This window comes from Cladophialophora yegresii (assembly GCF_000585515.1).
Source record: "Cladophialophora yegresii CBS 114405 chromosome Unknown aczIN-supercont1.1, whole genome shotgun sequence".
Lineage (NCBI taxonomy): Eukaryota > Fungi > Ascomycota > Eurotiomycetes > Chaetothyriales > Herpotrichiellaceae > Cladophialophora > Cladophialophora yegresii.
The window spans coordinates 3895634-3921901 of record NW_006913045.1 but is presented as its reverse complement, the minus strand read 5'-3'; the positions used below and the strand labels follow the sequence as shown (position 1 = coordinate 3921901).

At 53.0% G+C, this 26268-nt stretch overlaps 7 protein-coding genes across 7 annotated transcripts; 2 read left to right on the top strand and 5 right to left on the bottom strand.

Moving 5' to 3' along the window:
* Positions 1 to 610: 610 nt before the first annotated feature.
* Positions 611 to 2632, bottom strand: A1O7_01402 (uncharacterized protein; the record flags this gene model as incomplete). The annotated part of the gene is made up of 1 exon (XM_007755439.1): positions 611 to 2632. One exon carries the CDS (start codon positions 2630 to 2632, stop codon positions 611 to 613), a length of 2022 nt encoding a protein of 673 aa, XP_007753629.1.
* Positions 2633 to 4347: 1715 nt separating this feature from the next.
* Positions 4348 to 5394, top strand: A1O7_01401 (uncharacterized protein; the record flags this gene model as incomplete). The annotated part of the gene is made up of 4 exons (XM_007755438.1): positions 4348 to 4393; positions 4452 to 4622; positions 4677 to 4847; positions 4916 to 5394. 4 exons carry the CDS (start codon positions 4348 to 4350, stop codon positions 5392 to 5394), a joined length of 867 nt encoding a protein of 288 aa, XP_007753628.1.
* A 540-nt stretch (positions 5395 to 5934) lies between these two features.
* Positions 5935 to 6887, bottom strand: A1O7_01400 (uncharacterized protein; the record flags this gene model as incomplete). Its single annotated transcript, XM_007755437.1, has 3 exons — positions 5935 to 6060; positions 6102 to 6746; positions 6801 to 6887. The coding sequence occupies 3 exons, from the start codon at positions 6885 to 6887 to the stop codon at positions 5935 to 5937; spliced, it is 858 nt and encodes a 285-aa protein (XP_007753627.1).
* A 2182-nt stretch (positions 6888 to 9069) lies between these two features.
* Positions 9070 to 11469, top strand: A1O7_01399 (uncharacterized protein; the record flags this gene model as incomplete). Its single annotated transcript, XM_007755436.1, has 4 exons — positions 9070 to 9225; positions 9277 to 9305; positions 9355 to 9632; positions 9746 to 11469. The coding sequence occupies 4 exons, from the start codon at positions 9070 to 9072 to the stop codon at positions 11467 to 11469; spliced, it is 2187 nt and encodes a 728-aa protein (XP_007753626.1).
* Positions 11470 to 14335: 2866 nt separating this feature from the next.
* On the bottom strand, positions 14336 to 15626 carry A1O7_01398 (uncharacterized protein; the record flags this gene model as incomplete). Its single annotated transcript, XM_007755435.1, has 2 exons — positions 14336 to 15349; positions 15405 to 15626. The coding sequence occupies 2 exons, from the start codon at positions 15624 to 15626 to the stop codon at positions 14336 to 14338; spliced, it is 1236 nt and encodes a 411-aa protein (XP_007753625.1).
* Positions 15627 to 22937: 7311 nt separating this feature from the next.
* A1O7_01396 (mannose-P-dolichol utilization defect 1) lies at positions 22938 to 23894 on the bottom strand (the record flags this gene model as incomplete). The annotated part of the gene is made up of 1 exon (XM_007755434.1): positions 22938 to 23894. The coding sequence occupies one exon, from the start codon at positions 23892 to 23894 to the stop codon at positions 22938 to 22940; it is 957 nt and encodes a 318-aa protein (XP_007753624.1).
* A 280-nt stretch (positions 23895 to 24174) lies between these two features.
* On the bottom strand, positions 24175 to 25691 carry A1O7_01395 (aspartyl-tRNA synthetase; the record flags this gene model as incomplete). The annotated part of the gene is made up of 2 exons (XM_007755433.1): positions 24175 to 25401; positions 25455 to 25691. 2 exons carry the CDS (start codon positions 25689 to 25691, stop codon positions 24175 to 24177), a joined length of 1464 nt encoding a protein of 487 aa, XP_007753623.1.
* Positions 25692 to 26268: the final 577 nt, after the last annotated feature.

The window sequence follows — 26268 nt, the reverse complement described above, 5'->3', positions numbered from 1 at the left end:
GGTAGTGATCGAAGCATAGCCAAAGACATGAATGGTGGACATGTACTCCGTACGTACATCTACTGTACGTGATCAGATCTATGGCATTGGGATGCAATCACGACCGACTAAGGCGCCTGCTCCGGCGTTACCCAGGGTCCGGAGGATTTCAGGGTTCCAAGTCTCAAGGTCCGAGATGATATGTATCTCTGACAAGCCATGGATGGCATAATTATCTTCGTGTGCCCGGACACTGAAACATGGTCCGATGGTCTCTCCTTCGTATCAGCACGTTTACTCAGGTACACGGGTTCAAACCACATGGCGTCGACGTGAGTGGGCATTGGTGTCTCCAGCATTAATCTTTGCTGTAGGAAGGGTATGCGCGGCTGGTTTCCTGTCCATTTGATCTCACACATGACTCTTCACGAGCCAGTAGCTTCGCAGAGCATATCCCAAACAGTACGAGCAGCACCAGTCCACACTTCTTAACCCCGTCCTGACCTTCTGCTTCGTTAAGCCCTCAGGCTCAATCCGATACAACACTGGTGACGATTGCTTCGCGCTGAAGCCGCGCCCTCCGCGAATTTGTTCCTAGTCTGTCGACTGCGTCTGTGCCAGGACTGCTCAGTCAAAAATGCCACAAACCCGCAAGTCGCTGGCGTGGCCAGTCATCTTCTTCCGGATCTACCATGTTCCATCCTTCTCTACGCAGCAGCAAGCCCCATTCGAGGCCATCACCTCTCAGCTCGCGGATTTGCTCTTCTGCGGCATTAAGCTCGCCGAAGCGCCCATGGGCTTGGTACATATGTCCATAGCACTCTTCGTCACTCGCGAATGTGGCCAAGCAGAACCAGCAGATGTGAATGCCACACATACAAGTAATGTGATTGCAGCCGTCCTTCTTCTCGATCAGGACATTGCACTTTGGGCAATTGGATATCCCCAGCTTCTTCTTGTCCTCGTCAGATACAAACTCCTCGACTCGACTCTGGCTTTGAGCTTCTTCACATGTGAGATCGTCGTGGCTCAGAGCACGGCATTTCGAACAAATCGAGATGAGGCAGTTGTCGCAGGTGAAGACCCCTGGCGCTTCGGAGACGGTGTAGATACTTGGGCAATCGGGAGTCGGACAGTATTGGATATGATCTGGTTTAGATCGTATGTATTGTTCGAAGGAAGACTCCAGTACGGCTTCGAATGTGCTATTGTCAAGAGCCTTTCTGATCTCCTCCAAAGAGACCATCTGCCCACAACCATTTAGATTTGCAAAGCAGGTGATGGCGTTTTCGCTGGCCCCAATATCGCGACATAAAGCTTCAAAACACCCTTGGCAGTAGGAATGCCCACAATGAAGCTCGACCGGGTCAGCAATGGTTAGAAAGCAATAAGGGCATTCGTTGCCTGTCCCGGTCTCTTCATCGGCTGGAACGACGACTGAAGGATCAGTGATCAGTAACTTGGCGACTTCGAAATGCTGAGGGCTTCCTCTGAATAACATGGCAGGCGGTGTACAAAGGATATCCAACCAGGCGTTCTTCTTGCCGAAGCGTCTGATGACACGACGTAGACCTCCTGAGAGCGCTTCACCAAAAAGCTCGCCTTCCAGGGACAGCAAGTAACACGACATGTGCGACGTGAGAATATGAATGACAGCACGACGGACCTTTTCCAAGAGGGATGGCGTGCCGAAGAATCCCAGCTGAAGCTTTCGCATGTCTCTGTAGAGAAAGACCTCGCCAGGCTTGGAAATAGCTTGTAGAGCGGTGACGCCTGCGTCTGAGGCGAAGAATTCATGCCATAACGCAGTGCCGCAATCGTTCAGGACCACTGTGCCGACCAAAATCTGGGCCAGCTGGGCTTTGACTCGGGCAACAGCTTCCAACTTGGAGCCATAAATGCGCAGATCGACCATTTTAGAAAGTGGGCGGTGGTGTGTAGAAATCCTCACTCCATCTTTATTGTTGGCTTGTAGCCTTGACACTTTACCCTCGATGATGGCATAGAGCTCTTCCGCGACCGGCACCCTCACGGCGGCAACCTGGTCGACATAGAGCTTGGAGCCTATCTCGGGAAATTCGAGGCCGTTGTAGGCAAGGACTGCTCGAACATCTGAGGCTCGTTCAAACTGAGCAAAAGCCTTTGTGCGGGATCCGGTTGCAGTTTTCTCCCGCTCGAAAGACCGCACTTTGTGGCTCGCTTGGCTGAAGAGTTCTTGAACAAATTTCTCAGGCTTCGCTTCCATGCCCTCTGAAGTAGATTTTCCCATGACGATTTTGTCTGGCACAACCCCTTGCAGATGTTCTTGTATTTGCTCTTGGGTGACATCGGCAGCGACATTGCTCAGCTGGACCGACCATATCCCCTTCCCATTGGCATGGTGTTGAGGAGGCTGTTGCAACTTCGTCTTGAATTGGCGGCCGCCGAACCTGCCATCGAATCGCTTGATTGCCCTACTGGCCCATGTGTCGCTGCGGTAATGGAGCCACACGACTCTCGACGGGTTGTACCATGAGCAAAGGACAGTACAAACTTGTGCTCTGCCTCTCCGCGTGTTGCTGTTATCAGATGATCCCGATCGTGCTGCGGTCGCTAAAAGTTGAACGTTCACTACTTGGGCACCATCGCCAAAGCGCACGCAGGCACCCTTCATTCGTCGCTCCAAGGTTGCTTCAGACTTTCGAAGAGTGGTGGTAGGGGCAGCGGGAGGCGGTTGTGAGACCGCAGGATGAAGGTACGCGCAATCGGCTCCGTTCCAGCAGCACCCATTTAGCCAGAATCTGCATGTGGGTATAGTAGGCAACGTTGGGAGGAAATATGGTGCGCTGGGGCGCAGCGTGGTGGTGGTGTTCGCCGCTTCTGATTGCGGCGTTGGCGAGGGTAGATGGGAGAACTTGCACTCTTGACCTCGATTGCACCTGCCGCGGACGAGGAACTTGCACGTCGTCATGGCCTCAATGCATGGGAAACCGACAGACAGAGAAGGGGCACACGGTAACGGGCTTAAGGCGCGCAAGGGAAGGAAAAAACAACGACTTACTCCAAGGCAGTGACTGGGCTGGCAGTGAAGTAGCCTAGACACCTGCACAAGTGAATGTCGGCGTTGGTAGAGAGCGGACGCCATCTCCAGTAGCATTCAGAGGGACGGACATTGAGGTACCAGTGTCACACTTTTCCTCAGCACTGGCGATCATTCCATCTGGGACTCATTGCATCGTGCGAGAGCTGCCAATTCTCAACAACAACCGACTACTCCCAGTATGTCAGTCCCAACTCATCTATCCTGCTCTTGTTTTGGCTGTCCGAGATCCATTGCGACTGCGTTATGACCGACCACCTCTTTCTTCTTGATGCACGGCGGCTGCCTTGAAATATGAGGCATTTCGCGAAGGACGGAAGAGTGGCGGTCCCGCGACGAACCGAGCTGCTACAGTCGATGTTGTTCTTTTGCTGCTCACTGATAGTTGCCGTCAACACCTCCTCGTCTGCGCCGCAGCTTTGGGTCTTGGCCAAATCAAATCGGCCCTTTTCTCGCTTTTTCTCGCCTGCGATGAGTTGCAAACCAAGCTGCGTCTTAGAGCGCCGAGGGCCACGAGACTGATCGGTGGGCATTTGGCCAAGTCTGGAGGTCGCTTCGTCCTTCAGGATCTCTATGCTAAAGGTTGTGAAGGCGAGGAATTGGCCTCGATCACAACATCAGCACCACGCATACACCGTACGAGGCCGTTGTTTCCCCACACAGCGATTGCCAGAGAAGGCAACAATCGATGGAGCCCAGCTTGAGATCCGTATCACCAGCATTTCCCCAGTTACGTCAACAATGCGCCCGGGACTCTCGGCAAGCTTGTCGCGTGTCTGTGGTCTGCTCGCTTACAGATCTCCAGCTTCCCACCTCTCAGAAGCTGCAAACTCGCTTCAGCTCGTCGCTTGGTACTTCCCCAGCCTTGGGGCCCCAGGCTCCATTTCGGCCTTCAAGCGCTCCAGGCGGGGTCTTCCCAGGGCAATGGACGACATCAGCGTGCATGAGCGTCAGACGATCGAGCCACCACATCGCTCCCACCAACCACACACCACGGTAGGTTCGCTCAATTCGCCAGACTCGAATCGAGATACGTTGTCGGCGAGACCTCAAGCCTCTTACGGATATGCTCTTGACTGTCATGGCTTGACACTGCGCACCCCCGCCTCGTAACCCAAGCTCTTCCTTGGGCTTGCTAAGCCCCGGTCGAGCGTATATTTCACCGCCGCCTGTGCGACTTGTTGGAATTAGTACCTACGGCTGGGTTTCCATATATCCACAGTAGCCCCGTCACTCCTACTATCCAAAGATTCTCCGTCCACCAGCGCAGACAGTTCTGAACATCCACGATGACTAGAGCAGCAGATCCATATTACAACCGGAAACCAGTCCCTGGTATGACAAGCCAGTGCTTCCACACTGCCAACTTGCTCGCTCACGCTCTGCTGTACAGATGAGCTTATCAAGGACGTCGGTCCCACCGGCCTGACTCCAGAAGAAGAATTCTGGAGTCGCGAGAAGAAGTTTACTGCCAACGGACCAGATGTTCGACGTTTCAGCAACAGCCTGCATGGTGGGCTGGAACCTCTTGCCGATCCATATTACGGTCGCAGGCGGGTCTCCCGTGAGTATCCTCAGATCAAGCTAGTCTTGGAGACCGACTGACAATGTACTGCAGAGGCAGAGATTGCGGACGTAGGAGCAACAGGGCTCACACCGGAAGAGGAATACTGGAACCGCGAACGCAAGTATAGTGTCGGAGGCCACGACGTCAGGAAGTTCAGTAAAGGCACCAAAAGTAGCCTTGAACCCTCGACCGACCCTTATTACAGTCGCAAGCGAGTCTCGGGTATGTGTTTTGTACCCTACGTAGATCGCGGCCACCTCGGACCTGCTGACACCTGACATCATGTCTAGCCGCCGAGACCAAGAATGTCGCTCCTCTCGACGACCATATGACCCCTGCCGAACAGTACGAAGTCCGCGAGCGCAAACAGTCCCTGTTCCAACTCTCCTCCGACCCCTTCGACAATCTCGCCAATCGTCACCGCCAATCCGTGTCCGGCGCTGTAACCGGTGCTTCCGCCGCTGCAACCCGTCGGCGAAGCTCTGCTGTTGCTCCTGACGCCATTGCCGCCACAGCTGCAGCGGGCCAATCCCACAGTGGCTACGACGGCGGCCATAAGCTGGAGACCATCGTCAGTAAGGCCGACCCGCCCACAACAAGCAGTCATGGTGAGAGCAGTCTGAGTGGGCAGATGTCAGATGATACCTTGAACAGAGATTCGATTGATCCGGTAGGCGGAAGAAGTGGGGAGCACACCAGGATTTATGATGCCGTGACGACGGGCCACCATCATGATCCGGACCTTGTCGCACCTCACGAGGTGCGGTGAATGCGGGAGAGTAATGAATTGCCCCGTACAGCTGAGATGCAGCCCGCAACGCGGATGAACGTGCGGATTGATGATACCCTGTTGTGATGGAAGGAAGTAGGGCAGAACGTGCTGGTTGAGTGAGCCGAGTCTTAGCTTGTTGGTTGTTTCGTGCGTGCCGTAATTCTAATAGTATCTCACTTCTCAATCTCCGGGCCACGTCCCTCGTGTTGTGCCACGGGACTTCGCATTCGGAATAGTACATACATCAACATACGTAGAACGTTCTCGGGGGCCACAAGGGCCTGATACCCGCGGTATAGCAATTGCCATATCTCAACACGTCACTTACTCCCCGTGTATCAGTAACGGGATCTACAAGTTGTCTCATCGCCAGTCCTCACCATAGATCCTCCAGTACAATATCTGCAAGGATTCAAGACGGGTGAGAACCGCCGCAGCTCCGTCAAAGCCCAAACGCCTATCATGGCCGACCGGACGTGCTATGACCGAGGAGAGCAACACAGCCCAGCGCAAGTCCGCCAACACCGTTCACCCTGATCACACACAAACTTGACGCCCCACACGCAACAGAACAGCGTCCAATAAGCCAGCAACTCCAGCGGCAGCCAAAAGTGCCGACAACAGGTACCTACTGTCTTGCGGAACCACGGCTTCCGCGGCGGCCTGTACGTCAAAGCATCCTCCAAGCACAATGGACAACGCACGGAACAGGTGCCCCGCTCGCTGTCGAGTTCGAACTCGCAGTCTCGCCGCCCCTCCCGGACCATCTTCTCCCGACAATACAAGCAGAAGGAATCGATGGTGTTGTCTTTCTGCCCCTCCGAGTGACACCAATAGTGCAGCAAGTGGGCGTACCTCTTCTTCTTGCTCATACTGTTCCACCGCTTCTCGGTGACGCCCGTGCACGCGACCCGGCCGTCGTATTTGGGCTTCTTCGTCCGGCGCAGGCGTTGCTTGAAGTATTCTGGGCAGCGCGGCAGGATCTTGTAGCACTGCGGGCAGTAGCGGAAGCGGTCCTGGGGGATCCAGCCGTGGGCCAGGCGCTCGTACAGCATCGGCATGTGGCAGCTGTAGCCGAGGTCGTGGAAGAAGACCCAGTCCGTGGGCGTGCAGCGGAGGGTCTGCAGCGTCGAGGAGAGGAGGGACTTGCACGTCAGGGCGAGGCAGATGCGGTCGACCGGGTGGAGGTAGCTGGCGATCTCGAGGACGATTTCTGGAGGTAGTGCCGCTATACTGGCTGTGGGTGGACGAGGCTGCTCGAGGAGAATGCTTGGTGGAGTGCCGGCCGTCTTTTCAGCGTCGGCCGTTTCACCATGCTCGGTAGGTATGGCAGCGGGCGTCAGGTCCAGCTATATAAAGTATTCAGCTCGGTCATTGACTTTTGAGCACCGCACTGCACCTACCTTGGGAGGGAGTCTGAACAGGCTCAAACGATCATGCGGAACGGAAGCCCAGGAAGTGGGAATCAGCTGGGGCTTCTGTCGCGGCATCGTGCTCGTCCATAGACTGTCGCGCGTTATGAAGGACGTTGTCTAAAGTGGCAGACAGACTGGATTCAGCTATGAATGGGGACTGAAGCTGAAACTAACGCCTAGTGACAGGGAGTCCTTTTTGCCCTTGCGTTGGGTAAAGTGTGATCGCCAGCTACTGTAATAGTCCAACAGCAATAACGATGCACAAAGACAACTTTCTCTTGGTTCTGTGATGTGATGTGATTTGATTTCGAGCTACACACAACCAAGGCCGGAACCTAGCAGTGGCTTGATGCTCGAATGGGTGGCATTGGAAATGTGGCGGCTGTCACTACGCCGACAATTGGCTCGCCCGCCGTGTGCATATGTTTCCTGGGCTCACTGCCATTCAGCAGCCTGTTGAATCGATATTGGCACGGATCGACAGGCCTTAAAGGATAAGAACTCCGGCGAGGTGCTTGAGTGTGGGAGGGAATGGCAATGGTTTGACGGCTTGATAATTCCCCTCGCAGTGGCTTGGACTTGATTCAAGGCTCAAAGAGCTTGCCCAGGGCGTGCGCAATTGGAGGGGTCAGTGGCTCAGGCAACACCGCGAGATGCGGGGTACCGCCTACATAGGTGCCTAAACTCGTTAGTGGGCTAGTCTATCGATAAGCCGACAAGCTCCAGGCACGCTCGAGGCAAGCACTGCATGAACACAGTTTGCACGAGACTTGGACTTGGGCCCGGGAAGAATCATATATACCCTATCTCTGTCGCAATATGCTACTCCGCTTTGCCCACTCCTCAGGGAGGGATGAGGTCTTTTCTATCCTACGAGTATAAGAAAGAGCTCGCCTCGGGAACATCAAGTAATGGAAGTTTGGGTTGCCACGCCTCGGTCACCAGAGTATCTTAGATTTCGCTTGTCCTGCCACATGGTGATCCACCACGCCAGCCAGCAGGGATTCTTCATGTTACCATCATCACGCACCTGTTACACCTACACCTCATATCGAGGCCGTTCGTAGCAATGGCCATCTCTATGTATTATGAAAGGTATGACAATCCTACAGATATGATCTTGTCCAAAATGAATTCAAACTTTCCACATCGGCTAGGCATGGTTTACCACGAATTAGCAGCCAACCCTTGGCGCACTTATTGAACGATATTTGGGATGAATGTCAAGACCTGACGAGCCATCGACAAAGGTCCCCAGTTGTTGTTTTCGGTGCAAAATTCCTGTCGACAAAAGAAACACTGTCTTTTCTACTCCGTGGTCGGGCTCCTTTTTCTTTTTCGGCCAGGGGTACTTATGCATTTGGTACTGAAGGAAGTGAACAGGACCGGCCTGGCTTCGCAGCGGCAAGCTCTAGAATCCTGGCTGGGACTGTGGCCGGTGGTGATCAATCATCAGGCGCTGCTGAAAATGCAGCTATTTCTAGTAGTTGCTAAAGAAGGTTCCTGTCGTCGGCCTCGCCGCGCCATCATGTCAGGGGAAATTGCACATGGGGTCCGTTTTCAGCATGTCTCGAGCCCGAAGAGGCGCCGGGCGCCTCGTGTCATTGGCCATGGCGACGCCATGTCTCTTTCAAGCTCCAGCCGAGCATGAGGCTATTCACGCCTCCTTTTCAACCTCATTCAACCCTTCATTTCCCTTGGACCCTCATGGCATGCGTGCACGAGAAATTTCGCTGAGAAACTTCGGCTCGACCCCTTCAGCGATCCGATGCTTCATCGTCCGGCCTCGTCCGTCTCGCTTACTATGCCCAGACCCTTCGAATATGACCCGGAATGAATGACTACCCCCCCTCCGGTGGATCTAGCAGGGCTCCTTGCCATGTGCGTGGAATCTCGATGCGGCGTCGGTTTCGTGATGTGGCATCGGTTGCTGGCTTGCGCCGTGCCTTTCGTTTATGTCATCTCGTCTCTATTCTGGCTTGATGGCGGTTTCAATGATCGCCCCGATTGGCACAGAGTCGGTAAACGCTTGAGATACTGCGTTCAGATGGCGCGCCACAAACAACGTCGATGGAGACATCCTGCTCGTAGGAAGTTAGGCTCTCCACAAGGGCGTTTGCAAGGCGCCATGGCCGACTACGTATAGCGACTATGTCTTTCCTTTCCTTCTTGTTCTTCTTCTCAGTTCTGTGCTTCTTATCGCCGTCGCTCTCTAACACATTCTTTATCTCGCGCGTTTGCGTGCCGCTCATTCAATATGCCTTCCCCATCACTCTTTCTGGGGTCGAGCACCACACTCGTTTCTGCTTTGTTATTGCTTTCTTCTTCCGCTGCCGCTACTTCAGATACATATTATGCGTTGGACACCGACTACTCGGGCAGAGACTTTTTTGATGGCTTCAATTTCTTCACTGTACGCATTGGTTTCCATGTGCGAGGAGAGACCGCTGCTAACGACTGATAGGATGCTGATCCGACCCATGGCTTTGTCACGTACGTCGACACGACCCCTGTTTCGAACGAAGATATTGACATTGATCAGTTATGTTGACGAGGGCACTGCATTGGCGGATGGCTTGATCACCACACGTGGTGGCTCTGCTCAGATCAAGGTCGACAGCACCCACACATACGATGGCACTGTACAATACTCTGGCATCAATGGCGTTGGTCGTCCTAGCGTCAGGATCGAAAGTATCAATTCTTGGACACATGGTCTCTTTATCGCGGACATCAAGCACATGCCTACAACTACGGACTCCAGTGGCTGCAGTGTTTGGCCTGCATTTTGGACTCTTGGTTCCGGGACGTGGCCCTACAGTGAGTCATTTCCCGAAGCAATCTGATTGTCCCGTATGATACTTCCAGTACCGGAAGCGGATCAGTCGAGGGTGTTCAAAGAAGGACGATGCTGACTCGTTTCCCCCTCAAAGATGGCGAAATCGACATCATCGAAGGAGCCAACAACCAGGCCAATGATCTGACGTCCACCCACACCGGTGGCAGTTGTATGATCGCCCAGAGCCCGTTGGAGATGACTGGCACTTCCAACGGCAACGATTGCAGGTACGATGTCGCTACTGGTGCGAATGCTCAAGGCTGTGGAGCGTTCTCGAAGAGCTCTGTCAGCTACGGCGCTGGCTTCAACTCGAACAAGGGAGGCGTCTACGCCATGGAATGGAAATCAGATGCTATCAAGATTTGGTTCTTCCCCCGGGGCTCCATCCCTTCGGATATCACCTCTGGTAATCCAGATCCATCCGGGTGGGGACTCCCGGACTCCATTTTCAACGGTCCCGGATGCGACATCGATGCCAACTTCGCCGACAACAGATTCATCTTCGACACCACCTTCTGCGGAGATTTCGGCGAAGCCACTTGGTACAATGGTGGTTGTGCGGCGATCGAGGGGGACCAGTGCTCAGTCTTTGTGGGAGATCATCCTGAGCAGTTCACAGAGGCATACTGGGACGTGAACTATGTTCGCGTATATCAATCGAAACCAGTTACTCACACCTCTTCCTCGACAACTAGTACGATGACAACCTCTAGCAGCTCAACCTGGACGACTCCCCACACAACCACCGCCGAAACAACTACTACCAAGACAACCACTTCCCAAACGACCACCACCAAGACAACCACTTCCGAGAGTACCACCCTTCCTTATACACACTCGCATTCTTTCGGTGGACCAACAGGTACGACGAGCGCACCAGCAACTACAACCACCACGTGGTATACTACCTCCAGCAGCCCGTCGTCTCCAACCACGTCGCCGTACATTCATACCACAACCTCCAGTCCTGGAGCCGGCTCAGAGACCACCACATGGGCACATTCACACAGCGGCAGCTCCGCCACCACTACCCCCACCACCTCAGAGTCGCCTGCCACAACCCCCTACGGCTCGTGGGATGGTACCACATCGAGCTTCGCTTGGCAAGACTGGGAATCGTCAACTAAGCCCACCGACCCAGTGACGACTTCTTTGACAACCTCAAGCTTTGATTGGGCTGACTGGGAGTCTTCAACCAAGCCCGCTGATCCAGTGACAACTCCCCTGACAACCTCAAGCTTCGACTGGGCTGATTGGGAATCGTCCGTCTCGTCGACCAGCAAGCCTGCCGACCCTGTAACAACGAGCTCAAGCCCTAGCTCTAGCTGGGCTGACTGGGAAGCATCCAAGTCATCCACGATGAAGCCCAATGACCCGGTGACCACAGGCGCCTTCACCTGGAGCGACTGGAACAGCGATCCCTCCGTTGCACCTACCTCGACCGCGACCTGGGCCGACTGGAATAGCGAGAGCTCCATTGCACCTATCTCGACCGCAACCTCCACCTTGGGCGCTCTAGAAGGCAAGCCATCCTCCCCTGTTGTTGTTGCTGCTGCTTCAGCCGGCTCCAGCACATGGGCCAGCCCCAGCCCCAGCGTGACAATCGCCACAACCGTGACCGTTGCACCCGTGGCCTCGTCCGCGTGGGTTGCAGCAGCCTCAGCAACGCCAGTTGCGCCATACAGTGGGAACGACAGCGCAGGTACTCCCACCAGTGCCTGGGTCGCAGCTTATACCGGCGCTGCAGGACGCACGGGAATGAACGCGGTTGCGCTGCTCGGTGCTGGAGCGGTTGCTTTCGCTGTTTTGGCTCTGTAGTTAACGAGGGTGAGGGTGTGAGAGCGACGTCCAAGTGCTGGATGTCTTGGCCGTGCATATTGCAAGCCGCATAATTAGACCATATGACTATACCTGCCTGCCGGTCTCTTGGATTCTACAGCTTATTGACTTTCTTGTATCAGTTCTTAATTCAGAACATTCAGCAGGACAATTACCCACAACGAGGATGATGTACTTCCACAACGCTGATGACGAGAAGAAACAACGACCCTTCACCCAGTTCACCATGTCCACGCGAGTCTCCTCCGACGTGGTGAATTTTCTTGACGCGCACAACCGACTGCCGCACCCGCGTACTCTACAAATATCTCGCGTGTTCTGATTTTTTCTTTCTCTCCCTTCTTTTTTTTTTCTTCTCTTCGGCATCGTGTTGGTCGTGGTTCGCCCACGCACACTTTGACCCGTTGCGAGGGTCAGTATTACCAATGCTGTACTCTCGCTCCTATGCATTACACCCGACAGAGTGATTGAATTCCAGACCCGGCCCCTTGGTCTCCCCCGGGGGTCAATTTCAGCAACGTCCAGCGGCAGCTTACCAGTGTCCCTGGCGGCAGACAAACTCGGCCTTGTGCCAATCGAGCAATGTCCTCTGTGACAGACTCAACAGTCGTCGACGACGGCCACGCACCGAATGTGCTCCGAGGCGATCAAATCATCGCCCTGGAAGAAAACCCGCAGGGGTCTTGCAAGACAACTGAATAACCGTCCTTCGGGACAATCTGGCAGAATTTGCCTACCGGTGCACCGGGAGAGTTAATGCAAAGAATTACGAGATCAGACTGAGACTGCATTCACTCAATAGGACCTTCGTAAGCCCTCCACCATTTCTGAGTTGTCCCTTCCCCCAGCACTAATTGTTTTCTACAGCAACGACGTGAATGCAGCGCCACCCACCTCTGGAAATTATCTCGAATTCACTCGGGGGTCTGCATCTCGTCCCCCATCTCTCTTCATCTCGACATATTCGCCTGAATCTGCGAAGCCGTTCGCGCAGAGGTCAAAAAAAAAACACACCAGCACCGCAACCACGAGTCTCAACACCCACTCGAACAAGCCCCCCCCTGCTCAGCGGCCGTTCAAGCGAAATCGTCGGAGATGTCGGTGAGAGTCGAGATGCAGACCAAGTAAGCCAAAAAAGGAGGGTGGGAGTGTTTTACCGAGAAGCCTTGACACGATTCCTTCTGCAGCCGAGCCACCCGTGGCGCGTGCGGCAGGAGTAACAAACATGGAAGGCCCTAAGTGAAGGTCGTTCCGCCAAACGAAGAAATGAGGTTCTCCCCCAAACACTGGAACGCCGCGAAATACCGCGAACACCAAACAAAACAGATAGACACGTGCTTGTGTGAACTCGCAAGCAAGCAGCCAATACAGAACTCCTTTTCATTTGCCCCTTTCCTTTTGTTTCCGGTGTTCGAAGAAAATCGACCGATACATGACGGCGGGTTTGTTACTCAAAAGCCCGTCCCGGCCAATGCTCACGAATCATCCTCGTTGATTGATCATGACAACACGGGAAAACTAGTGGATAGGACATTGCCCGCACCGAAAGTAAAGAGCTGAAGCGAGACACCACGCATTGGCAGACTTCCAGACGTCAAGCTAGGAAGCAGCTTGGTTCTGCGTTACGTACTGTACCTACGTACCTCGAGTTTGCTGCTCCGAGCTTGCCTACCGAGTTTGCCTAGTGAAGTACGGAGTACTTCGTAATTGCTTTGAATCCACTAACTCGAATCACATTTCTTGAAACGTATCTTCCATGGCGATGACTCTTCCCGAGGTCCCTCTTGCTTCGCTTTCTCCCTGTCCACCTGCCTGCCTGCCTGCCTCTAACCAAGCATTAACGCTCTTCGGGGCTCCTTTGCTCCGCCGTTCCAGCGCGTGAGTTCAAGCTACAGTACAAGTACATTCCCATTGCCATGTAACATGTAGAAGTTTCTGCCCAATCACTTGAAATAGGCTGGAGCAACTTCTCAGGGCTCTCCCAGCTTCGCCAGGCTACTGGGGATACATTGGCTGGCGGACTCTTATATGCGAGATTCCGAGAAGCGATGAGGAATGCCACAGCACAGTAATGTTGCTAAGGGCGACGGGGGTCAAGCAAGGGGTCATGGGACATCATCGCACGTGGCTCCCAGTTTCACATCTGATGCATGCATGCTCTGTAGGTTTCAATGGGATACCGCGTGGTACGCCGTGCTATATCTCGGACCAGGATTTGCGAGGTAATAGTACACGATATCAAAGAGGATACATTTAGCCCAATGCTGTAAGCCGGGGGCAGCACGAACTGTGCGAAGGCAATAAAATTATGGGGTATGGGTATCGTAATCCCTCCATTAACCACCTTCTCACAAAAAGTCAAGGGGGTCGATTCAATCTGTCCTCCATCATGTTACAATAAGGTCACAAGGTATTGTTGCCTTGGCCATTGCCTGGCGCCCAGCTCCGTGTCCTAAAGAGCTCCATCAACCAGCAAGGCACACATGGATATCCCAGTTCAGCAGTGTGGTCAACTTTTATGTTTGCCGGCGCCGTGCCCACCCGTTTGACAGACAGACCCGAAACATTCCATTCCTGACCATAGTGTCACGCTTTCCTCTTGCTTCCATCTGAATTAAAGAGTGGTCTACGTAACATTCTTCTCCCTCCACCTTTTGGACAATAGCATTGATGCTTGGAACATGATGAAACGCTTGCAATGCACACGAATATCTCACAAATTCTTTATGGTAGGAACACCTCTGTGTTGCCGTGACAGAATAGCATCAGTCGAGCAAAGCAACAGGCCGCAGGATCATGCTATCTTGGTTTGGTTGTGATGTCGGCTTTTCGCACCAACTGGTATTCAATAAGATTCACTACTCCATGCTTGGGTTCCCGGAGCATAGGAGGCGTACTGCTGACTGACTTGACCGGGAGTTGGTGTGGGCGGGGCGTACTGGTTTGGTGCACTGAAGTTCTTCTGTGTCACGCCGAACATGTCACCCTCAGGAGTGATGGGAGGAGTGTAGAGACCATGCTGGACGAGGGCGGGGAATTGAGGCTTCTGTGGGGTGGCGTAGGTTTGGAAATACTCAGGCCCAGAAGCTTTGATGGCTGCTGAAGGAGGAGTGACTTCATATGTTGGCGTCAAGGGAACCCGGGCCGTAGACATGGCAGCCTTGCGTGCAAGGAAGTCGGTGAGAACTCGAGAGACACCTGAGTAGCGGACCGATGCATACTTGCGTGACAAAATCCCAGATGGATCATGCACTTTCTGCAAGAGTTCCATGACGGTGGTGCTGCAGAAGTGAGAAGCAAACTCAGTGGAACGAGCTTGGGGCCGACCCAGGATGTGTCTTGCCAGGACGAGAGCCGAAAGAGCAAGGGTGTGTGACTGCTTCGACACGAAGTCTCTGTGGTAGAGGGCAATCTCCAGGATGTACAGTGTCAAGCTTTCCGCCTCGGGGTCGTAGATGTTGTACTTGACAGCCAACCGCATGAACGCGTCAACAGTTGGGTGTCCGATGGTCCAGCCGAGGGTCGAAAGAACATGCCACTCCATCTGCAAGAACATGTCGTCATCGTAAAGCGAGCAGCACATGGACTTGAGCTCTTTGATAGTGGGGACCTTCTCTTTCTTGTCTCCATACTTGGCAGCAATGAGGAGCGCTGCGCAACCGACCAACTGGTAGTGGCGCTTGTAGACAACTCGCTTGGAGCAGTAACGGTCGAGAAGGTTGATCGTCAGAAAGAGAGTCTCCGGGAGCAATTGAAACGCGGTGTGGGCTTCCACCAAGAAGTCGAGAAGATAAGGCCTCATGTACCATTGAATCTCGGTTTGAATGTCAATTGCATCAACATCGGGCACGGTCTCAACCTGTACAAGAATTGTCAGCTCAGATCGGCTTGATGATTAGTGGAGGGAAACTCACGTCGATCTTCAACATGTGCTCAAGCATGTCTTGCTGATAATCATCGGCGTCTCTTCGCGACATTTCGGAAGCCATACGATGCTGTGTGTGTCTGGCAAGCTCCTTTGCGTGATCGACGTTCTTCACAGCTGGACGACGGGGCTCATCAAAGACCTCAACGATGCCACTTTCGTAGCCGCTGTCGTTCGAGCCGAACGAGGAGATTCTGTTGTTGAAAGCCATCTTGAGTTGGGGATAGGGTGAGCAGAATGTGAGTTGAGAGTTGAGGTAGTGGCAGATAAAACAAAGGCTTGACGCGGGTGAAGGTTAACGACGGGATAAAGTGAGTGACAGTCGTAGATCGATGAATCTCTGAAAGAGTGAATGATCGGACGCAACTAAAATGTGTTGCGAGGCTGGAGGTGGCCAGGTACCAAGGAGTAAAAAAGGTGTCTTTCTAGACAGAGGAAGCTGGAGCGTGCGTCAGATGGTTAGCAAGGAGATGATTGGCGGTTGATATGGAGGTGGATTGACAGAACATACCAAATATGAGATGACGGCACTATGGCTCACCAATCCTTGTTACTAGGGATTACCACGAATGTCTCTTCATCTGGTCCAAGGATTGGAATGGCAAGCAAGATTAATTGCTCGTGCGTCGGGTGAGCAAAGGTCGAATGAACGCCTCCGCTTGGGGTGAGCTTGGTGCTCCGGGCTGGAATGTGGACTTCTGAAAGGCCACAAAAGGATACCAGCTTTGCAGTGAGTCTAAAATGGGGTTAGCGAGGCAAGAGAAAGGGATAGGAAAAGGGCTCTGACCTTGGGATCTTGGATGTACCGTGCCTGTTCTAGACGTCGGTGACCTTTTCGAATCTGCTCGAAAACTTGTAGTCAGTGAACTGTCCAAGTCTGATGAAGTGCCGATCGAAAATGTGGGGTAATATGCCAGGAGACAATCATAAGCCAGTGCTTTCAGCTCATCGAGGAGTGCCTGGGTCGAGGGAGTTCCTGGGTGCTCGGACATTCGATCCAGGTCTGAAAGTATAGATGACCGGGAATGGCAGCGATCTCGAATTCCTCTTCCTTGCATCTTCGTTTGGGCCATGTCCTCCCTTTTAACTCATTTATGTCACACCGACCTTCACTCGATGAATGGAACTCCTTTCCCTCTCCCACATGTGGTCACACCAACCCGACGGCGACACTCCTGCCTTCGTGAGATTGCAGCATGCTCCAAGCTTACAGTGCTCCTCCTCTTTCTCGTATCCATTCACAGATTCCAGTACTCGGGCGAGACTCCGTCGTCAGATCGAATGGTAGGCAGGGTGCGTCCACAAGAAGCAGTACCAATGGGGAGGAAATTCAGCCGTCATTAAGGATGTTATGTTATGCTGGGACTTCGATCCATTGGAGAAATGGTTGCTCATATAGCGACCACCATGTAGTTGTAGGGTACTCAATGTATCGAAGGACTGAAGGTGGGCCCATGGTTTTGCATTCTTGAATTTGCTCCCAACTCGATGGCTGCAGCTGATGAGAAGCTCTTACCTCGTGGAATTAGACCCGTGATCCTCTTGTTCAGAAACCCAAGGCAGAACGTTATCCGGAACGTTCTGCTGTAAGCGAGTGCAGTGGGAAAGAGCAGTCTGGTGCGAGCTCAGGAAGGGGAGCAGGGATGAGGCTCAGGTGGGTTCAATCGGGGCTGAGCGTGGGCGGAGAGTCGAGGACCAGCAAGATACTCAGCAAGTCGGTGATGTATCTTATTTGTCCAACGACAGGAGAGAAGAGGGAGGGTGAGGATAAAAGGACGAGGTCAAGGCCTCATGGAGAGAGGTTTGGGAAGAGTCGGAGGTAGTGGATGGGAAGAAAGAAACAGGAGAAATGGCACTTTGAAGTTCTGAGATGAAGGAAGAGCAGTGAGTGGAGTAACCAGTGTACGAGACGGTCGGACTTGACAGCAATGATTGGGTGCAGATGCAGCCCAGACACGACTTGCAGGGATGCTGAAGAGGGCCGCCAGTGAATCAGGGACGACGGCGAGGTAAGTTTGCAGCTGCTGCGGGTGTGCGGGTGACGCGACAGCCAGCCAGAGCGGGTTCACTATCAAAAAGACATCCAGCCAGCCGCAAATTCACGAATCAACAGGTATCGTACCTCAAAGGTATCTTACTGACTAGTTATTTCACTGTTCAAGCTGTATCAGAAAGCCACCTCACTTCATACAGATCTTGTTTCCTTCAAGCAGGTCGCAGAACGGGCCCCCAGCATCTTGTGACCGCTACGGAGTATTGTGGCAGTCGTTCATTTGTGCAATCGCTATCGATGGCCATTAGGTCTCCGACCTTTGTCTTGGTCTCCCACAAGGCCGTTTCCAGGCATGCCTACAGCGCCGGAGAGTTGACATTTCCTTTAACCATGGTGACTCGGGTCTATCTGTTGGCCCCCCAGGGTTTCCCCAAAGCGCTGTTACAGTAACTCCTTTCTTCTGCGCACCCTTTCACTTGGGAGCCGTGATACTACGCAACCTGTCAATTCACTTTCTCATCCCGAGTCCTGCGACAACAGTTTCCCTGACCCCCAAAGCTGCACCTCCCATCTCTCAAACAGGCGATATGAACATGCAGCTACATCAGTTTTCCCTCAAAAATGGGAGCTGAATCAGATTGACTTTCCTGTCCTTCTTGGTTTTCGGGATACCGGTACGGTTACGAGCAGGTGTAGCTAATATTTCTCTGCTGACTTGCTACCGTTTGCCGTTCCTGTATCCTGTATGTAAAAGCGTACAGCGCATAAGCACTGGTCGCGCGGCTGGCGATATGGACAGAGCGCGTCGAGGCGCGTCCATTGGTTTAGTTTGTAGGCAGGTTCCTGGTTTTGAAGCTGTCCTAATGCAAGCCTGACGGAGCCACTTCTTGACCACGTCCGGGGCCGCATTGACCGGCAAAATCGAGCGAATGTCATCGCTCGGGCAGGAACATCACCCGGAAAATGGCATTGCGGAAGCGACAATTGACGTGAGATGTTCAGCACCTTATCCGGAGTTCTGTCTTATTGCTGCTTGCTAAGGACCGATTTCGCTGATCGTCAGCAACTCAGAACAGATCTTGTCTGAGTATATCAAACGACCTGAGGCAGAAAACGAGCACAGCTTTATGCTGCACCACCTCCCCCTCTGCCGAGTTGCACCTCGCCTCCAAATGTCCCTAGGATTGTGCAACGATGGCGCCAGGAACTAGCCTGGAGGGATCCCTGGTTCGCCTGGCCATCCCTAAGATCCAGCGATCTGCCCTACTCGACAAGTGACGGAGTACGGAGCACTGTAAGTGGTTAGAGGCTCGAAGCCTGCGGTACTTTTCCCAGCCACCCTGAATGGTTCCAACCTTCCGCGCGAATTCCACTTTCGGCACCGCTTACGGAGCCTATGGCGTGCAGGCTCTGGGACGAGCTAGACTACTTTAACGCGCCAGTCCTGCTCCTTAGGGAAAAACTCATCTCTTCTCACGCGAGTCGACGTCTGAGAGGACTTGATAGAGCTTCACCTCTTTGGGTAATCAGATCGAAGCATCTGCAGATCTGAAGCGATGAATGTTTATTGAATCTGTGTCCAACACACTTTGGATGCATTTTTGCGCCTTCATAAAAGCAGTCTGATACATTGTCGGAGCGGCTACAGTGTCAGTGCAACGTAACAGCGATCAAAACCCTCGACCGTTACTCTCCAGAATGCAGTGTTACCACAGTTGCGGCTCCTTTGACATCACAAGGACAGACCATCAGACCCTCTGTGAGTTTTGAACTGAAGTATTCCAGATCTCCACAGCGTCATTTGAATTGTAGCTTGTTATCTCGTAGGTTTACATGCGACGATCAAACATCCAAGCACTCCACCTTGTCACGAAAATGAAAAGGTTCGAAGAGCCATGTGTATCGGAAATGATGCTGAGACAACCGAGCACTGGTCATCCATGATCGACCACAGGTGCCTTACAGATGGCAGCTTTAATTGTTCGTGGGCCAGTGAGACTGGAACTTGGAAGGATGCATACACAGTACGAGTACGAAGTATGCACGCGGCAACATAAGTACCTCTCTGGACTTCTGGTCCACTGACTGTGACGCTTACACAGGACCTAATGCTTCAATTGCTCTGCTCCGAGTCTTCGCCATGGCTTGACCTCGAAACATTTCTCCGTTGCTCCCTCGTACGAGATAGTAGCCAGACAAACCCCCCTCAGTTAGGTTGAAATTCTCCCCACAAAAGGAGCGGAGATAGCTGTCGTCAAGTCCGACACATGAGACACGCAACCGTGACTGCCATGGACACGCGACCGCAGATTGCACGTACGAGGACTCGTACATACTGAGGCGTGCATTAGGAGAAGGTCGCCTAGACTGATTGCATGACGTGTGCCATGCATAAAGGTTTCGCTACAGCAGCTTCTTTGTCGGCGCCTGCATCGGGCCCAATCGGCACGGTTATATCTAGGGCGGGGATCCTATTCTTGTCGAGGTCATCAATCTTCCCAATCTCACACTTATCGAATTTGGTTCCGCGCCGCCACTCCTGTCAAGCCCCATCAGATCTGCTGAAATCGATCGGTGACCTGCAATGCCATACCTGGTGGTTTGAATGGCTGTGTGGCATTCATGCAGGGGTGCACTTTGGCTTCGAACAGCAGTACCATACCCAGTAGGGGGTGTACTACTCATAAAGTACTAATCCGACATCGGGATCAGACGCTGTCACAACCGCCAAGCCTATGGACACATGGTGGTGGGATTTGTTGGGGCATGATGTCTCAAGATGAGCATTGAACTCTATGAGTAGAGGTTCACCGAACTCAAGATCGGGACTGGTTTCGCGTCTAATAACCTCACCGAATACGTATGGAGTATTGATGACCCCTTCCTAGATCATGCAACTTTGTTTCTCCTAGAGATGTTCGAGCTCCTGGGGGGCAGTCTCTGAGTGTCCAGCTATGCTCGACGGGCACGCCGCTTTGGGCTACAGTGGCAAGCATGGAGCTTCCAATTATTTCAATGGGTCCTTGCTCATATTGATGGCGCAGAGGCAGGAAGAATTTGGGTCAAGCATCAAGCTATTCAGGTCTTTCCTTGTCGTCGGTGTTGTTTCGGAATCGATCTGTTATGACGAGACTGCAAGAAGACATCCACCACAGCGTCACTGTCTTTGCTAATAACGGTACACAGTAGGTCTAGGCAATGGAACTTGGTTCGAATGCCACACAGAAACTCCTGTAGGATGTACTTCATCACGTCTTTGAAAAAGACAGCAAAACGAGGCCGAGACTCGAACCAAAATTCTATCGAAGGTCAAAAAGAAGGTCTCCCCTGCCAGGAATCGAACCTGGGTCCCGAGCGTGACAAGCTCGAATGATAACCACTACACCACAGAGGATTTGGGGTGAGGACTTGTGTTCAAGCACCGCAATTTGTGGTTGGTTTGTTGGCCAACAATTTGCGGTCTGAAAATATATCGGTTACGTTCAAGGTACGTCAATGGTGCGTGAGTGGGCTTGGTCACGATGACTCCGCTTTGAAGCTGTGCAGAAAAAAAAAATCGAGCATTCGGTTATCCACTTCAATGCATTCAAGCAGTCGGGCCCGACCCTTTTGTATCAAGGCAAGACTGACATGCCGAAGCCAGCTCTACTCTTGAAGCATCTGCGACCTACTGAGCCCGAAGTCTCGGCTCAACAATCAACAATCAACAATCAACAATCTATTGTTGCAAAACCAGGTTACGCCTCATGCATCTTTACCGATCCTCAGAGCCGAGCTTGTCCTCTACCCGTGCTGTGACGAGCAGGCCACGACTACGAACGAAGTACCGAAGGTAAACCGAGCTCTTTCGGGGGCATAGCAGACCTCCTCCTGCACGAGAACGTGTACGAGCCCAACTCATCCCGGTAGTCAGATACATGGCGAGGTAGTCAACTGTCAGCTTGGACATGAACACGACCACAGAACATAGCTCCCGACTAGCGCAACCACCAAGATTTGAACATAGTGTCGTCACCTTTCGAGAACGAAACTACTCGTCTCAGAGGACAGGGGAACTCATGAGTGACAGACACATTGACCATTCAGCAAACAACCGAGCGTAGTCCTGCGCTGTAGCCAATGCGCAGACCCATTCGTGCAGATGCTGGTCCTCTTCAATCACGATCCCTTCTTTAGAAGAGTTCCTTTGCACTCGAAGGGCTCCAGCATTTGCCCCGAAGTCAAGCCTTTGTCTGACCTTTGAGTTTCCACGCTGAAACTCCATGCTCGCTCGTGTCACTCCACGTTCACTCCGCGAAGCATACGATTTGATTGGTGGAACCACCCTTGTCGTCTTTCCAAGACTTTGCAAGGCTGAAGAGTTGTAGCTTCCCGCGCCCCCTCCACCATCAGTCTGATCCGCATCATATTTTATCAACACTGCAATATTATTGTCAGTAGCACTTTACTCAAGATGCAATATTATTATCGACAGCTCTTTACTTAAATTGCAATATTATTGTCACTAGCACTTCAGCAAAACTGCAATTCTATTTTCAAATAGCACTTTACCCAAACTCCAACCCTAGCACCATGATAGCAGCTTGTTGAGTCTGCGACGTCCTTTGCGCTATGACATTTGCTGAAACTGCCATGTCGGGTTCAGGAAAGCCTCCCATAAATACTGTGTTGTCAGCTGGCAAGCAGCCCCTTTTTCCAGCCTGCTATATTCTAAGACAAACACGCTGTTCCTGCTCTACCACCACATCACGCAGCTGTACGGAACACATCATCCAGGCACGTGCTAGATGGCATTCCCGTAGCACCGTCACGTCAAGCTGGTAGCTATCACACTTCTAGTGCAGACCATTAGTCGTTCGACCTGGAGTGAAGGCATGGACACCCACAAGAGCGCGCCAGACTGATGTTCAACGGTAATATGACACCGGAGAATCCGCCTGTTAAAATCTCCTTGGGCACGTTACTGCCCTTCATCCGCTGGGCTTGCACTTCAAGCAAGCAGTTTAGCGCAAGGTAATGCACCGTACAGTAAACCCGCCACACGTCGCTGGACAATCTTGAAACATCCGCTTAAACACAATGCACTTGAGCCAGGCGTATTCCGTACGTGCCTGCAATAATCGACAACATCGGCGGCGAAATCCCTTCTGAGCACGAATACTCAGCTGGCCGGTTTCAGGCAACTATCGAGAAGACTCGAGACAGCCCGGATGTTCAGGAGGGAGCGCGTACGCAAGGCTCTGCTAGTACATTCGTTGGTCCGATTCTCGTGTGAAGATAGGATTCTTGGCGCGAGTGTTGAAGACCGTGCTCGAACAAGAAAGGAGCTCTACACGGAGGGAGTCCTCGAATGAAGTCCCCAGTACGGACGGTAGGCCGTAACTACCCAGGTACGAGAAAGAGGAAGCTTGTGAATGATATCACTGTTCTGAATACCCAGAGCGTCACAGTGATATAAGAGAGAACAAAATGCAACGTGATTCCTCGCCAGGTTGAACAGAATGCCAGTCGTATCTCGCAGCATCAGCATCATCCTCGTCTCCTGCCACTGCTGCTGCTGGGCCGCGCGGTGGTAGTCGTGGCCGCTGAGCTAGGACCCAACTTTCCCTTTGTCGCCTCTTCAGTCGCTAGAGCGGCCGCTCCCTTCTGACCAACACCCTGCAGCTGATGCTTCTTCCCGACACCCACTTCCTTGGCATGCCCCGCTGTCGTCGGACTATTCCAATAGTAGAGAACCTGCGCCGCGAGCACCGCGTTCAAGAAGAACCCGGCAATAAAGCCATATAGAATGAGCTGATCATCCACCTCTTGCAACGTGGTGTAAATGCGACTGAGGCTGCCGAACAAGTAATTAAACACCGCAAAGGCAGACAGCTGGCCCGTTCCGCCTTGTTGCCAGATCGCCAGGATTTGGGGAACTTTGCTCGCGATGCTCAACCCGCCGGCGCCGGCCTGCAAGGTCGTCATCTGCGTCTCCGACACGAGCGTGTCGCTCACCATGAGCGCGTAGACGGCGCTTCCGACGGCGGCGACAAACGCTCCCGCGGCGGGTTTCTTGCCCGAATACGCGAGGATCAGCACGCTGATTACAACGTCTTGGATCGCGATGAGCGCCGTCTCGCCGTATGTGCTGAACGCAAAGCCTTTGCGCATGTTGTATGCGAGGGTGATGACGAAACTGGCGGTCTCGAGGAGATAGCTGGTGAAACTGAGGCCTTCGCTCGATTGCGATTTGACGAGCTTGATGATCTGCGGGACTTTGACCACGGATGCGGCGGTGATGATGCCAATGCCTAGGGCCTTGGAGATGGCGAGGGAGACGCATTCGGGATGGGAGGAGAAGTCGAGGTCGAGGAGGAGGGCCGAGTGGCATTTTTCGCCTAGGAGCGAGATGGCCAGGTCATTGACTGGAGCGGGGAGGCTGTTGGTCAACGGGGAGAGGTAGGGTTTGAGAGGATCGAGGACGAGGCTTTGAACTTGCTCCATCCTGGGCGACTTAGTGATGGCACGTTGTTGCAGTTCGTCGCATAGAGAGCAGACAAGACGAGATAGTGAGGTAGTGAAGCCAGGGTGTCAGACGGAGCAAGTGAAGTGCGCGGTTGCAACACGTGACCATGAAAGGGGTTTCAGCCTCGGTTGGAGATCGGGGTCAGCAAAATCACCTCACAGTACGGAGTACTCCGAACAAGTTGGACTTTTCCAAAGTGGAATATTCTTGTTATACATATACACTGCTTCTATGGATCTCCTGCTTGTTTCGCGCATTCTATGCCTTCTTCGAAATCTTGTTTCCTGAAGCCTGAGAGGCCTTGTCGGCTATTGTGAGGTGATAGGTTGCCAGCTGCTCTGGTGTGAGTCGTGAAGGGGAGCCAGCAAATTTATCTTCCCCATCGGCAGTTTTGGGGAAAGCAATCACGTCTCGTACACTGGTGCTGTTCGTCAACATAGTCATCAGCCGATCGAAGCCTAACGCAAATCCAGCGTGCGGCGGACAGCCAGCGCTTAGTGCGTCGAGCAGATGTTGAAAGTCCGTCCTGATCTGCCGATCGGACATTCTGAGGACTTCGCTGAAGATGAAGCGCTGCGTAGTTGGACAATGGATACGACAGGAGCCACCGCCCACCTCCACCCCGTTGATCACGAGATCATAGTGATCGCCGATGATTGATAAAGGTTCGTCCTTGAAGAGCTGGTGATTTAGATCTCGGCCGTGTTTGGGAGCCGTAAAAGGATGATGAGTCGAGCAAACTGCTGTTGTTTCATCTTGGCGTGGTTTTGACTCGTCTATCGGGGAGAAGAGAGGGAAATCTATGAGCCACAACGGCGAGAACCCAGAGGGAGCCGTGATCAAACCCTGTGACATGGCACTTTGATAGACATCGCGGCGGAGGTCACCCAGGACGGTGGAACCACCAGCGAATGGCTTGTCTTCACGACTCCAAAAGATCAAGAGGTCGCCAGGTTCGGGTACAAACTCTTCTTCCACTCGAGCCGCTCCTTCGTGACCAAAGGTGGCCAGACCATGCAGTGGCTTGAGGGGATCGTAGACAGCCACCCCTGGTACTCGTGATTCGTCGGTTCTGTACCTTGCCTTTGCCGACGCGTCAAGGAATTCTTTGAAGAATTTCTGAGTCTCGGCGGGTTCGCTGCCTTGCATGTCGATTTTCATCATCTCAACTACAGGGTCATCAAGCGACGTGATCATGCCTTTCACGTTTGGTGGCAGCCAGCTGTCCACCCTGCGGATTTCGGAGCCTAAGCGCGTGTCGGGCTTGTCCGAACCATACCGGCTCATTGCATCTTCATATGTGAGCTGTGGAAAGGCCAGACGCTTAGGATCTGAAATCGTTTCCTCGCTGTCAGAGAGCCTGGTGGAAGTAGGTGGTTGTAATGATGCGATACCAGGCACATTGGGCCAGACCGCTTCCAAGAGCAGAGCTTCCACAGTTTTCATGACATCAATACTTCCTGCGAAAGCCATTTCGAGATCGAGCTATGGCACCAGTCAGCATCTTCGCCTGAGAATATGGAGGCAGCGCTAGATACCTGGGTGAATTCGGGCTGTCTGTCAGCTCTGAGATCTTCGTCGCGAAAGCACCTGGCAAACTGGAAGTAGCGGGGAATTCCGGATGCCATCAGGACCTGTTTGTATTGCTGCGGACTCTGCGGGAGTGCGTAGGCCAGCCCTTTTCGCCTCGTTGGGACGAGGAATTCTCGAGCACCTTCAGGCGTTGACTTGAACAGTATAGGCGTCTCAATCTCGTCAAACTCGCCATTTAGCATATGCTCACGTATCTTTCCAGAAAGCCGAGAGCGCAGTCGGATGCGACGGCGAAGCTCTGAGTCTGTTCTAAACTGCACGTGACGCAATTCTGGTGGGAAGACAGTCTCGCAAGTTGCAACGAGCCCAGGAGGAAATGTATTGAGCTTCATTAGATTATCTGCGCGAATTTCAACGTGGGAAATGAGATCCACAGGTCCAACGTAGGGGTCCAGCATCTGTACTGTGTTTGGGTGCCTCGACGCCCCGTGCACATCCGACGTATCCTGCCGTCCACGTTTGTTCTTTCTCTGCGGCACTGACCGACGGACAATGGTACCTGATATCTTGACGGGTGTGTGCGGACGAAGATGCCCTGGTTGATTTGTTATGTCCCCTGAGCTGTGGCCGTCTTCCGCCTCTTGATCCTCGACTAAGTGCCGTTCCGTTCTGGCATGGGGCAGAATGACCTGCACGGCAAGTTCTAAACGAGGATCCGCCAGTTGGATGAATTCGAATCCTTTGACAGGTCTGATTGAGGTCACGTAACCATACAGATGTACCTGCTCTGATTCCGGGTCGGTGGGTGAGGCGAGGGAG